The sequence below is a fragment of the Alosa alosa genome, chromosome 11, assembly GCF_017589495.1.
Source record: "Alosa alosa isolate M-15738 ecotype Scorff River chromosome 11, AALO_Geno_1.1, whole genome shotgun sequence".
In the NCBI taxonomy this organism is placed as follows: Eukaryota; Metazoa; Chordata; class Actinopteri; order Clupeiformes; family Clupeidae; genus Alosa; species Alosa alosa.
Genome location: NC_063199.1, coordinates 1,590,956 through 1,603,882, shown reverse-complemented (window position 1 = coordinate 1,603,882; position 12,927 = coordinate 1,590,956). Strand labels below are relative to the sequence as shown.

The following is a 12,927-nucleotide window of genomic DNA, read 5'->3' as shown; positions in this document are numbered from 1 at the left end:
ACAAAAATACAAATTATACTAACACTTAATCTAAATCAATTCTAAAAGTGTAATGATGAAGAAAACAAAAGGAGGAATGTTTCATAACTAATTGGGGTAACTGGCAACACGATTGGGTATGAAAAAGAGCATCCCAGAGAGGCAGGGTCTCTTAGAAGTAAAGATGTAGGGATATACATCACTCTGTGTAAACCTGTGTGGACCAATGATTAAACAATGTAATTTTAATGCTTCTTAACATTTCTTAACAAATTGTGAAGTATTTGGGGAGTTCATTATTTGCAGTACACAATATAATTAAAATATTCAGAGAATCCAGAGAATTCTTTGCAAACAAGGAATAGAGCTGAACAGTATTTCTATTATAGAGGAAGAGTCCAGGTGCTAAAATGGCCTGTCTGCAGTCTAGACCTGTCAAATCAGGTGCATCATGAAATGAAAAACATGATTAAGAATACCCCATACTTTTGAGCAACTGCAATCCTATATCGGGCAGGAATGGGACAACATTTAATTCTCAAAACTCTAGCAACTAATCTCCTCCGTTCCTAAACATTTACAGAATGTTGTTAAATGAAGGGGTGAAGCAGCACAGAGGTGAACATTCCCTGTCCCAACTTTTTTGAAACATGTTGCTGGCATCAAATTCAAAATGAACATATATTTTCCCTGAAATAGTCCACGTTTTCATTTTAACATTTGATATGTTGTTTATGTCTTTTTTGCTGCTAAATATGGGTTTACGAGACTTGTACTGTATATTATCACATTATGTTTTTATTTGCATTTTACACAATGTCCCAACTTTTTTTGATTTGCGGTTGTACAAAAAATATTTCTGCCCATGGGTCAGAACCGATGAGCAAAACACCAGCCCAGGCTACCACCCCCTCCCAGGGAGCAGACTGCGCTCCACTCTGGGACGTTCATTCTCAATCAATGCAACATGTGTGGATGGATGTATTTGAAATGTAGGCGAATAACATTTTATACTAGTTTGGTATGATTGACTGTATTATTGAAGTTCCTGAGTTAAGCGTAATGTCCTCCTGTGCATCCGAGACTCCAACTCTACAGCTCCAGCTATCACCTCGGGATGGCTTCAAATTGTGCTTTCAATGTATCTGGGCCTACTGCTCATTTATTTTCCAGAGGCAGTGGTTGTCATTTGCCTATATTAATTGTGAACAATTATTGAAGTTATGACTCTGTTGCGGTAACCACATTTATTGTGCGACATGAGATTCAATTATGAATACCATGCGCAATGCAATATATCTGAAACATGTAGCCTAAGCTACCAATTCTTCTCAAGGTTTGTATGATATCACTTAAGATTACTAGCAATGTTCAAATAGACCAGGTTAACCTATTTCACTTCTGTGTCCCCGTTTCCCAAACCACATTTGCTGTATGAACTTCTGCTGACAGAACTAGGCTGCATTTCGTGTGGACATCATAATGCAGTTTAAGGCTGATTTATGCTTCTTTACTTGTGAGCCTACGTCAGTCAGCACCAGTCATTCTCGCGTTCTCCTTTACAACAACACGACTCCTTTATGACAATTCCTCCAACTCTAGCATCGCCTTTTACTCATTGCCTTCATCTTTTTTCCCCTTTTCAAAAAGTGTGATTTTCATATTAAAGTCATGCGCGTTCTGTCTCCCTGTACATTGGAGACTCCTCTGCAGCTCCAGCTGAGGGACAGTGGTTGTCATTAGCCTATATTAAATGTGAACGATTATCGATGATATGATAATACTGCTATGATGATACTGCTTTTATTGCACAACTGAGAAATAGGCGATTGTAGTAGGGCGGTTAAGCACAAAAATCGATCACTTTGCGATAAAAGCATCAAATTTGGTAGGAAGGCTCACAAAGGGGGACTGATCAGATTTAGCACCGTAGACGCTCGAAATTTGACCCCTGGGGGTCATGGCGGCCATTTTTCAAAATGGCTGCCAAATATGGATTTCGTAATGGGAAAATGGATTAAAAGCTGCCAGAAACATAAAATGCACACATAAAACATAAAACACATTTCACCATAAATACATGTAAATATGAGCACACTTTCACAAAGAAGGTCTTTAAACTTTAAAATATAAGATATGTTTTAAAATGATCTCCTGTAATACTAAATATTACTATACATGGGTTAATGAATTATCTGTAAATTCATGTTATGTGATCAAAATGAGACATCACAATGACAAGTGATTAAGAGCTGATCTTTGTTTGGTCTCTACCAAAGCAATTCATGAATGGTGATACCAAAAGGTCAATTGGTCATATCATTTCTGAGAGTCACTAATCTTTATTGACTGTTGCTGGGAGTTTTCATAGAACTTGTTCGGTAGACCTTTAATTTATTGTGACAAATGGGATCATAAATGGATTTTGTTCTAGATCTAGGTCCAGAGACCTTGCAAAGATCAAAAAAGACAGCTCAAGCTCCATAACTGTGGCCCAATACTGAAACTGTGGGACTGTAACTTTTGGCCTCTTGCACCATTCATCAAAGCTCAGCACATCACTGGAGGAATGCATATTCATGAAATTATCATATGCAGCACGTTGCAAAATGTACAATGCTACCATTGTTACTTGGTGGGCTCTCTTCGTTCGAGCAACATGGGCCACTTATAAGAAAGAGTCAGCTGTGAGTGTTGTCTGCTTGAACAAGAGCCTCTACCCAACCACTTCCTTGTAGCCTGTCCCCTAAAGTCCTCAAGAATGCCATCTCAATGTGGAGACCCCCAAAAAGAATGACAATTTTACCATATCTATCTGGCCACTTCCACTGTATTTGCTTGGCCAAGGCAAATAGTGGCTGTTCAAAGGCAATCACAGGGGTTTGCTCTGGATGCAAATGATTAATTTTTGGTGGTATAAACTAGCCGTACAAGACCACAGAGTTAATGAAATAAATAGAATGAATTGCAACTAGTTTAGATAACCAGCCTAAATGAAATTCTGTGGAAATGTACACCTACTTTATTTCACAGTATCCTAACTATTTTACATTATATTTGCCTGTCTGAGTTATGTTTGCTCACTTGAAGTATTAGCCTACAATATTTTTACTGAGTAACAGTGAGAAACACATTCAACTGACTTTGCCTTTATCTCACTTGTAGTCAAGAGTAAAACATCCCACCAGTTCCCTAGATTTTAAAGAGAATAATATTCAACTGTGGCCACCACAAGATGAAACCTACTGACTGAATAAGGAGGAGTCACTGACAAACTACCAAGTAAAAATAATGCGTATTATAAAAAATAAAAATAACCTCTTTTCCTTTTTGTTTAAAAATGAACTGGATTTTTTAATTGTTAATTTCTGTCATCTATCCATATTTGGTGGCCATTTTCAATTTTTTTAAAAACATATCTTATATTTTAAAGTTAAAAGACCTTCTATGTAAAAGTGTGCTCATATTTACATGTATTTATGGTGAAATGTGTTATTGCATTTTATGATTCTGGCAGCTTTTAATTCATTTTCCCATTACAAAATCAATATTTGGCCAGGGGCCAAATTTTGAGCGCCTACAGTCCTAAATCTGATTAGACCCCCTTTGTGAGCCTTCATCCCAAATGTCATGCTTTTATCGCAAAGTGATCGATTCTGATGAAAATCTGCGCTTAGCCACCCCACTATTGGGCTATTATTCGGCTACAAGGTGCTGCAATCTATCCGAAACATCTACCAAGCCTTCTCTGGGTTTGTTGCTGGGTGGATATTGCAATGTTCAAATAAAGCATGTATAAGTATATATACTCTTTTGATCCTGTGAGGGAAATTTGGTCTCTGCATTTATCCCAATCCGTGAATTAGTGAAACACACTCAGCACACAGTGAACACAGTGAAGTGAAGCACACACTAATCGGGGAGCAGTGAGGGGTTATGTGCCTTGCTCAAGGGCACTTCAGCCGTGCCTACTGGTCGGGGTTCGAACCGGCAACCCTCCGGTAACAAGTCCGAAGTCCGAATGTTAACCTATTTCACTTAATTCACTTCTGTGCGCCTAATTCCCAAATCACTTTTGCTGATGCTGAATTTTGACAGAAAATTACATGTTTGTGGACATTATGCTGTTTACCTGTGAGCCTATTATGTCAGTCAGCGGCACTCTCACGTCCTTTACAGCAACAGGACACACAATTCCTCCAACTCTAGCCTCGCTTTCCTTTCAAATTTGTTATAGGCCTATCACTCAATTGCTTTAGTTAATTAGCAAGTTACTACCAAAAGCAAAAAATCTGACTCTCTGGCTCGCTCAAAAATGCCTTCATGTAAGCTACTTTCTAAATATTCAACATAGTCGGGAGCAGCTGCAATTGTAACAGGACATTTTGAAAGCGACCTGCTGCGACTACTTTGATATGCAGCGTCAACCACACTCATAGGGCTACAAATACGGTATGTTTTGTTTAACTTCAAATAGCCTAGGCTTTGTCTGTCTACTTTTGAAATTACATGCGGGGCTGAAGCCCTGGCAAATGCGTGTGTGGTCCTATCTGAAATTATTAGCGTCTGTAGCCAGTGGCCCCTACAGGTTTATGGCTACTCAGTGTTGGGGTTGTTACTCAAAAAAGTAATGCATTAGGCCTACACATTACTCGCTACTGTAAAAAGAAATTGTAATCTCTTGCATTACTACTTTACTCTCTATGGGAAGTAACGCGTTACTGCGTTGAAATGTTTTATTTATTATCTGTAATTAATGACAGTTGTGAAACATTAGGTGGCATATTCTTGTCCAAACCAGGTTGCTCTGTAGGCCAACCAGGCATTTCTTACAGACAGCTGATCAATGCTTTGTCTTAGGCTACTGAAAGCTGCCTTCAAGTTCACGAACATGACACCTCAGTAGTGCTTTTAAAAATTGTGTGAATTGCTTTATGGGAGGGCTGCTGCCCAGCTCGTGCACCCTCCTTCACAATGTTGAATGGGGACATACACACAACTTGAAAAAAATGTAACTGCTTTGAGTGAAACTAGTCATTACTGTAGTTAGTTGTGCACTGTTTCCAGCTCAGTAGTAAGGTAACAAATAGCCTACTCCGATGGGTTTTGTTTTTTTGCCAATGTTCTTGTCGCCCTCCCAGAAGATACACACACGCGCACACGCACACGCACACGCACACGCACACACACACACTAATACAGCCGTGCAGCCGTGGCCCACTAATACTAATGCAGCCGTGGCCCACTGGTTAGCACTCTGGACTTGTAGCCGGAGGGTTGCCGGTTCGAGCCCCGACCAGTGGGCCGCGGCTGAAGTGCCCTTGAGCAAGGCACCTAACCCCTCACTGCTCCCCCCGGCGCCCGCCGTTGTAGCAGGCAGCTCACTGCGCCGGGATTTAGTGTGTGCTTCACCTCACTGTGTGTACACTGTGTGCTGTTTGTGTTTCACTAATTCACCGATTGGGTTAAATGCAGAGACCAAATTTCCCTCACGGGATCAAAAAAGTATATATACTTATACTTAATACCGGCAACGCAGTTTAACTTAATTAAGAATGCTACCGCACATTTTCAATGGCTGATTTTCTTTTTATTCAGATGAATATTTAGTCTTTTATTTTTAGCTCTTATAAACAGCCAGATTTGTAAATAGAAAAGCAAAGAAGTATCATCTACAGTAAAGGCCTAGGCCAGGGGTGGGCAAACTTTTTGGCTCAAGGGCCACATTGGGTTTTGAAAATTGGCTTGGATGTGAACTGCCTCCCATCCTCATAGATCTTTTGCTTGATGATGTTTAAAGGTTCTCAATAGGGTTGAGGTCAGGGGAAGATGGGGACCACACTATGAGTTTCTCTCCTTATATGTCCATAGCAGCCAATGACCCCGAGGTATTCTTTGCAGCATGAGATGGTGCATTGTCATGCATAAAGATGATTTTGCTACGGAAGGCACGGTTCTTCTTTTTGTACCACGGAAGAAAGTGGTCAGTCAGAAACTCTCCATACTTTGCTGCGGTCATTTTCACACCGTCAGGGACCCTAAAGGGGCCTACCAGCTCTCTCCCCATGATTCCGGCCCAAAACACGACTCCGCCACCTCCTTGCTGACGTCTCAGCCTTGTTGGGACATGGTGGCCATTCACCAACCATCCATTACTCCATCCATCTGGACCATGTAGGGTTGCACGGCACTCATCCGTAAACAAAACTGTTTGAAAATTAGTCTTCATGTATTCCTGACCCCACTGCAACCGTTTCTGCTTGTGAGCATTGTTTAGGGGTGGCCGAATAGTAGGTTTATGCACACTTGCCAACTTCTTGAGGTTCCTGCACTTTGAGGTTTGCGGGACTCCACAGGCACCAGCGGCTTCAAATACCTGTTTGCTGCTTTGCAATGGCATTTTAGCAGCTGCTCCCTTAATCCTATGAATTTGTCTGGCAGAAACCTTCCTTATTATGTCTTTGTCTGCACAAACCCAACAAATTTCTTCACAGACCGATGATCACACATAAGTTTTCAGGAAATATCCAATGTTTTCATACTTTGTCCAAGGTAGTGCACAATTTCACGCTTTTCAGCAGCAGAGAGATCCTTTTTCTTTCCCATATTGCTTGAAACCTGTGGCATGCTTAATAATGTGGAACATCCTTCTTAAGAAGTTTTCCTTTGATTGGGCTCACCTGGCAGACTGATTATCACAGGTGTCTGAGATTGATTTCAATTATCCAAAGAGCCCTGAGACACAATACCATCCATGAGTTTAATTGAAAACAAAAAAATAAATGTTTATGACACTTAAATCCAATTTTCATAGTAATTTGAAACATGATTTATTGAAAATGATGTAAATAAAGAGTGAATACATTTAACTAGACAAATAAATACAAAAAATGAACAGTACATCTGATTAGCTTTGCTGTTTGTTGTTAAACTGAAGATCTGAGCACCAGCCAGTGGAGGACATTTATAGCCTACCTTTATAGCTATGCTAGCGGCGATCATAATAAAAGGGGAAATATCCACAGGTAGTGAATATTATATTTTATAGGTACTGTATGTAGAGATGACTACAGCAATGTAGGATAGATTAGACATGGAGCCCTGCTCCAGAATGATCTGAGTTTTGATCCCCCTATATCCCTGATTTTGTTGCTTTTAAGCAGTGATGTATAAAGTACTAGAAAGCAATACTTGAGTAAAAGTACAAGTATCGTACTAGAAAAAGACTTTGGTAGAAGAGAAAGTTACCTTTTAGAATATTACTTAAGTAAAAGTCTTAAAGTATCTGATATATACTGTACTTAAATATCAAAAGTAATTTTCTGATATTTAATGTACTTAAGTATTTGAAGTAAAAGTAAAAAGTAAAAAGCAAGCGGTTTTATTTTGAACTTTTGTGAACTTTATTTTGGCTTTCTTATAGTAAAGCATAAAGCATATTCAGGGTTTCCATATCTTCTTAATCTCACTCAGGCCACACACAGGCCACCTATGTCCAGCAGCTTTTAATATGCCAGTCATAGTTGAAACTGAAAAGGTGTCTGTTCATCTTCAAAGGTTTTCAAAGTTGACAGAATTCAGTGCCCGGGAGTTTCAGGCCCAAGACTGGCCAACGTTTTCCATAGTGGAAATTGGATAAATGAAGCAACATTTCAGCTCTTACTATCCTGTAGTTTTTATTAGTACCATGGTTAAACAAATGTGTACAGTAAAGGTTATATAATAATTCACTTCAACTGAGAAGTTAACAAAAAATATTCCACTATTCCACAAGTTAACAAAGAAAGAAAGAAAGAAAGAAAGCCTTTGAAATGTAGCCTATCCCACGCTTCCACAAAGAGACATATTGAACTAATATTTATGCTACATGTTTTTTGCATGGATAGGCTATATTGTTGTTTGGTGATTTAGCCTACTCATTTACTACACCCTCTTCTGAACAAACAAGGCATATTTATCGTGTACTGTAGGGTAATTGCTCTTTCTTACATTAAATAACTTTAATTTTATCCTCTCTACTTGTCCCTGTAGTCATGGCCTCCTCATCACTAATTTCGGGCTCATCATTTTCAGAGGTTGACTGGTTGATCTGCTGCTCAGTCTCTCCTGGCCTCTTTCTACCATCCATCCTTCCTGACGCTTGTGTCTACTGTAGGGCCGGCTCGGCTATCCTGACCTGAGAAAACGTTTTGGAAAAGACGGGCTATATGGACCCAACCAACTCTTTTTGGGAGGGGAGAACTCCCTCACGTAGGCTACAACCCATGCAGAGGCATTGCATTGGTGTCATGCACAGAATGCGGAGCGTGTCCTACTGAAAAGATAGACTAACGTGACAAATGTCAATATTTTTTTCCCCGACCGGCCCAAAAGTGAAGCGGCCACCGGGAATTATCCGATTACCCACCCCGGGCCTGATTCAGTCTTACTCTTCTTGGACTGAAGACAAGTCCTGCGATGCTAAATAGCCTTTCACAGGCCGCTGAGGCAGGTAGCGGAGTGTTCAGCTTCACAGAAAGCTGCTAATGTACAGAAACATTTCTTGCAAATACGGCCACGGGTGTATGACGTTATCTTCACCACTACCCTGTTCACCGAGTTCACCACTATCGTCAGGGTGGTCGTCTATGATAACGGGAGGTCCTCCAGTAGGTGCGTCCTCCTCCTTTAGCAACAAACAAGCGCTGAAATAGAGCGCGGAGCGTGCGTAATGCAATCTAGGAGCAGTGATTCGCCAAACCTCCCTTATTGCAGTCGCACACATTTCTTCTAATTTTATGTTTTAGTAACGAGTAACGAAGATGCTTAGTGGAAATATAACGGAGTAAAAGTATACATTTTATCTAGGAAATGTAGTGGAGTAAAAATGAAAGTTGACATAAATTTATATAGCGAAGTAAAGTACAGATACGTGAAATTTATACTTAAGTACAGTAACGAAGTATTTGTACTCCGTTACATTACAACACTGCTTTTAAGTACATGTTCTAATAAATAACTTTTTCATCTACTTTTTAATACCTGAGTATTTAAAATAAGTGTTTTCAGTGTTATAATACATGATTGTCAATGTAGTTTGTAGATTGTCAATGCTGTAGTTTCGGGATATCTTTTGTCTTGAATGGTCACATTGATTTCAGATGGATGCTCATTACTTTGTTGCAGCTCTCATCTTGCGTATGGAAGGGAAGATTCAACACTCTCTGGAACTGTTCCAGAGCTGTGCCATCCTCAATCCCACCAGTTCTGACAACCTGAAACAAGTGGCCAGATCACTGTGAGATATTTTAAAGTAGAGTTTTGACATTTCCAAACATCTTTGAAACATTGTTGAATCTTAAGAGTGTATGATGAATGTCCTCTCACTGATTTTGATTAAACTTGGCTAATTTGAAGGGTGCACCTAAAAACGCCACGGTTATTCAAGGTAACCTTGGTTCTGAGGAAGAGCATGAGACGTGAACACTTTGGGGATGATGTGTGACTTTTGCACAACAAACTTCAACCAACTCTGACTGAATGCTCCTTACTCCCCATTCAAGGAATGGGTTGGTTAAAGTTCTCAGCACAGGCACGCATGGAATGTATTATCCCCAAAGTGTTGACATTGAGCTATTCGACCAAAAGAGAACTCAAAAAGCCAGTAGTACACAGACCCAAGTAGCTCCAATGAATAACCTTCTATTTCAAAATCATTTATGATACAAAAAATATTTTCAGATTTCAGTGTCAAACTCCTGCTAGGTTGTTCCAAAATTCAGACTACTTTTGCTTGTTGTTTAGGTGGACCCTTCAAACCGGCTGAATTTCTTTGAAAATAGTGAGATTTGTATTGCCTGGTCCTCTCGCGAACACATGGGCTTATGACCATGAGTTGTTTCTGTCTTTTGTTAAGTTTTCTCCTTGGAAAACATAAAGCTGCAATAGAGGTTTACAATGAAGCTGCTCGGCTCAATCAGAAAGACTGGGTGAGTCTTACTCTGCAACTGCATGAGCTCACAAATTAAACATTCCTATCATACTGTACATGTTATTGCTGAATTATTGGGATCCTGCCTTAAAGATTTAAGATGCCCTGTAATGGCCACATAAATAAAGTATACATTCATTGATACTAATATGGACAAAATAAATAAATAGTTCTGATAATTGTTATTAAGAGCAACAGTTGAACAAAGAGAATATAAGGTGCTCAATAGCCCAATCCCCACTGTTGCCCCAAAGACGTGCGTATTGGGGCAAGTCGAGGCTAATCCTGTCCCAATGATTACTTCTCGGGCATAATCACACCTAGGCAGGGCTTTTTCGGGACTAGTTTCTGGCCTCACTTTTACCCTAGGGGCAACAAATGCTTAGTTGTGCTTGAGGCGGTGTCAAGGTGAAAAGTGGGACTGTCAGATAAGGGGATTCAGTGCCAAAACAAAGGCAAGGCTGTATTACTGGCAATTTTAGTGTGAGTGAGAACAGCCAAAAATAGATCATGGCAATAAGAACCAAGAAGTTTTGATTTATAACACTATCATTTTATGTGTGAAGTTCTAACCACAAAACGTGAACATGGATGTAGGGATATTGAATTAACGTTACACTTTGAAATTCAGAGTGTAGCTCTTTCCATAACTAGAGGTTACGTTAGACTTTTTTGGCCGGACAAAATGTCCGGTAATATTCCAGAATACTCAGAATATTCTCTCATACTGAGCAGGATTACCAATTGCAACAACAAATCTTCAGTCAGGGCAGCCGTAGCCTACTGGTTAGCGTTTCGGACTTGAAACTGGAGGGTTGCCGGTTCGAACCCCGACCAGTAGGCACGGCTGAAGTGCCCTTGAGCAAGGCACCTAACCCCTCACTGCTCCCCGAGCGCCGCTGTTGTTGCAGGCAGCTCACTGCGCCGGGATTAGTGTGTGCTTCACCTCACTGTGTGTTCACTGTGTGCTGAGTGTGTTTCACTAATTCACAGATTAGGATAAATGCACGGGATCAAAAGAGTATATATACTTATACTTAAAACTAACCTGTCTCACAACTAGGGCTGTAACGTTATGCATATCGAAACCGAAATTTCGACACTCATATCCACAAACCTGTGTTGCGTGTGAGAAGGTAGAATCGCAACACACCCCTTCCAGTGTTTCCCGTATCACTTTGCAGCTTAGGTTGCCGCCTAAGAAACACACGTCTCCCGCCGGTAATAAATAAATCTTAATTTCATAGCTGATGTAGCTTTCATTGTAGAACTATGTGTGCAACTTTACCAAACAGTAGCCTATAAAAGTTCCCTAAACCCTCTCTCCTTGCAATTGTCTCTCTCTTTCTCTCTCTCTTTGGACTTTATCTTGGTGATCTAAAACGCATGGTCACTGGCGAATAGCTTAGGGGTTTGTTCAGCCTACATTGAGGGTGGTTTTGTTATCAAACGTTATCATGGGTGAGTTTAGGACGTAACATCCTTTAAACCAATGAAAATTACATCTGTAATTCCCTTTAACAGCAAACAGCGCAACTTCAAACATTGCATCTGTATTTTGATTGTCAGTGGCACATTTGAAGGAATATGCTTGCACGCGACACCATATGGACCAGATATTCCACTAAACCATGCTTTACTAAAACCTAGCAGAGTATAGCCTACACGCATCAGCACTCTTCTATTATTTGAACTCATGGCAAAGTCAAACTAAATTCACAGTGGTGCCATAGTCAACGACAAAACAGTTATACACAGTTAATTACTTTCACTATTGACTGACAATGGGTTACCATCGAAAACATAGGCTGAAAAAAACAACACTTACCCCAATAATGTTCAAATGACTGAATAAAAAAACTTAAGGACAATTATCGTGCAGAGGAGTTGCTGCTTACATCTTCTGACAGTGCATCTTCAGCTGTGCTTCATATGCACCTTTTGCTATAGACCAGGTTTTTCTTGGTCAGTGGCAAAATGCTTTTTAGATAGTATTTTTAGATAATGCGCTAGACCAGTGGTTCTTAACCTTTTTTCTGTGATGTACCCCCTGTGAAATATTTTTTCAGCCAAGTACCCCCTAACCATCGCAAAGCATTTTTAGTTGAAAAAAATACTTAAAACTGTGCCATCCGTGCCAACTGTGACATCCGTGTCTAATTTATTAAACTTTGGAACCACGACTCCATCGTTTGAGTTTTGACAGTGATTGACAGGTGATGGCGGGTGGCATGTGACAGGTTGGGTCGAACCATCCTGGTATGGGGGGGACTCTGGGTTTTTAGGATAATGAAATTGAATAGCCTACTGAAATATAATTTTATTAACTTATGTTTTCCTGAAATATTCATTAAATAATTGTTTTTAAAGTATTTTTGCATGGATTCTACTTTTTAAATCTATGTATATTTTAACCATAAGCTGTTTTTAGGGCATTTTCACTACCTTTATTCATAAGGATTTATTCTGGTCATTGTAAGTGCCACACACACATATTATATATTGTTTTTTTTATGTTACCAAACATAGTGTAGAGCACCTTTACATAACCACATATCATTTAAATGAATTGGATAAAGAAAACTCAAACCACTTGAAACTATCGGTAACACTTTACTTGATGGGTGAGTTCATAACACATTCATAGCAGCTGTCATAAACTGCACATAAAGCATTCATGACTGTGTCATGAAACATGAATCAACATTCATACCAAACCTTTTATGAATGTGGAAAACAGAACGATGAGAAACTTGTCAAAATAAAAGTCCAACAATCGCAAAGCAGCATTGCCGTTTTTCTCTCCAGCCTTTGTAAATATTTAATGAATATCTTATGAAGTCTACATCGAATGTCACTTTACTATACAAGTTATGAAGTATTCATAATCACTGAATTTAACTGGGAGGTAAACTAGCCTACATTCAGCTGACCCGTATTTGTGTAACCTGGAACGGTTGGACATTCCCAGTAGCAAA

General features: G+C 39.7%; 1 protein-coding gene across 1 annotated transcript in view; it reads left to right on the top strand.

Moving 5' to 3' along the window:
• bbs4 (Bardet-Biedl syndrome 4) overlaps window positions 1-12,927 on the top strand; it is a 120,592-nt gene that overhangs the window by 56,885 nt on the left and 50,780 nt on the right. Inside the window, exons 6-7 of the mRNA XM_048257135.1 lie at window positions 9,145-9,256; window positions 9,875-9,947. Of these exons, the coding sequence (XP_048113092.1) occupies window positions 9,145-9,256; window positions 9,875-9,947 (185 nt within the window). The remainder of the gene's footprint in view (window positions 1-9,144; window positions 9,257-9,874; window positions 9,948-12,927) is intronic.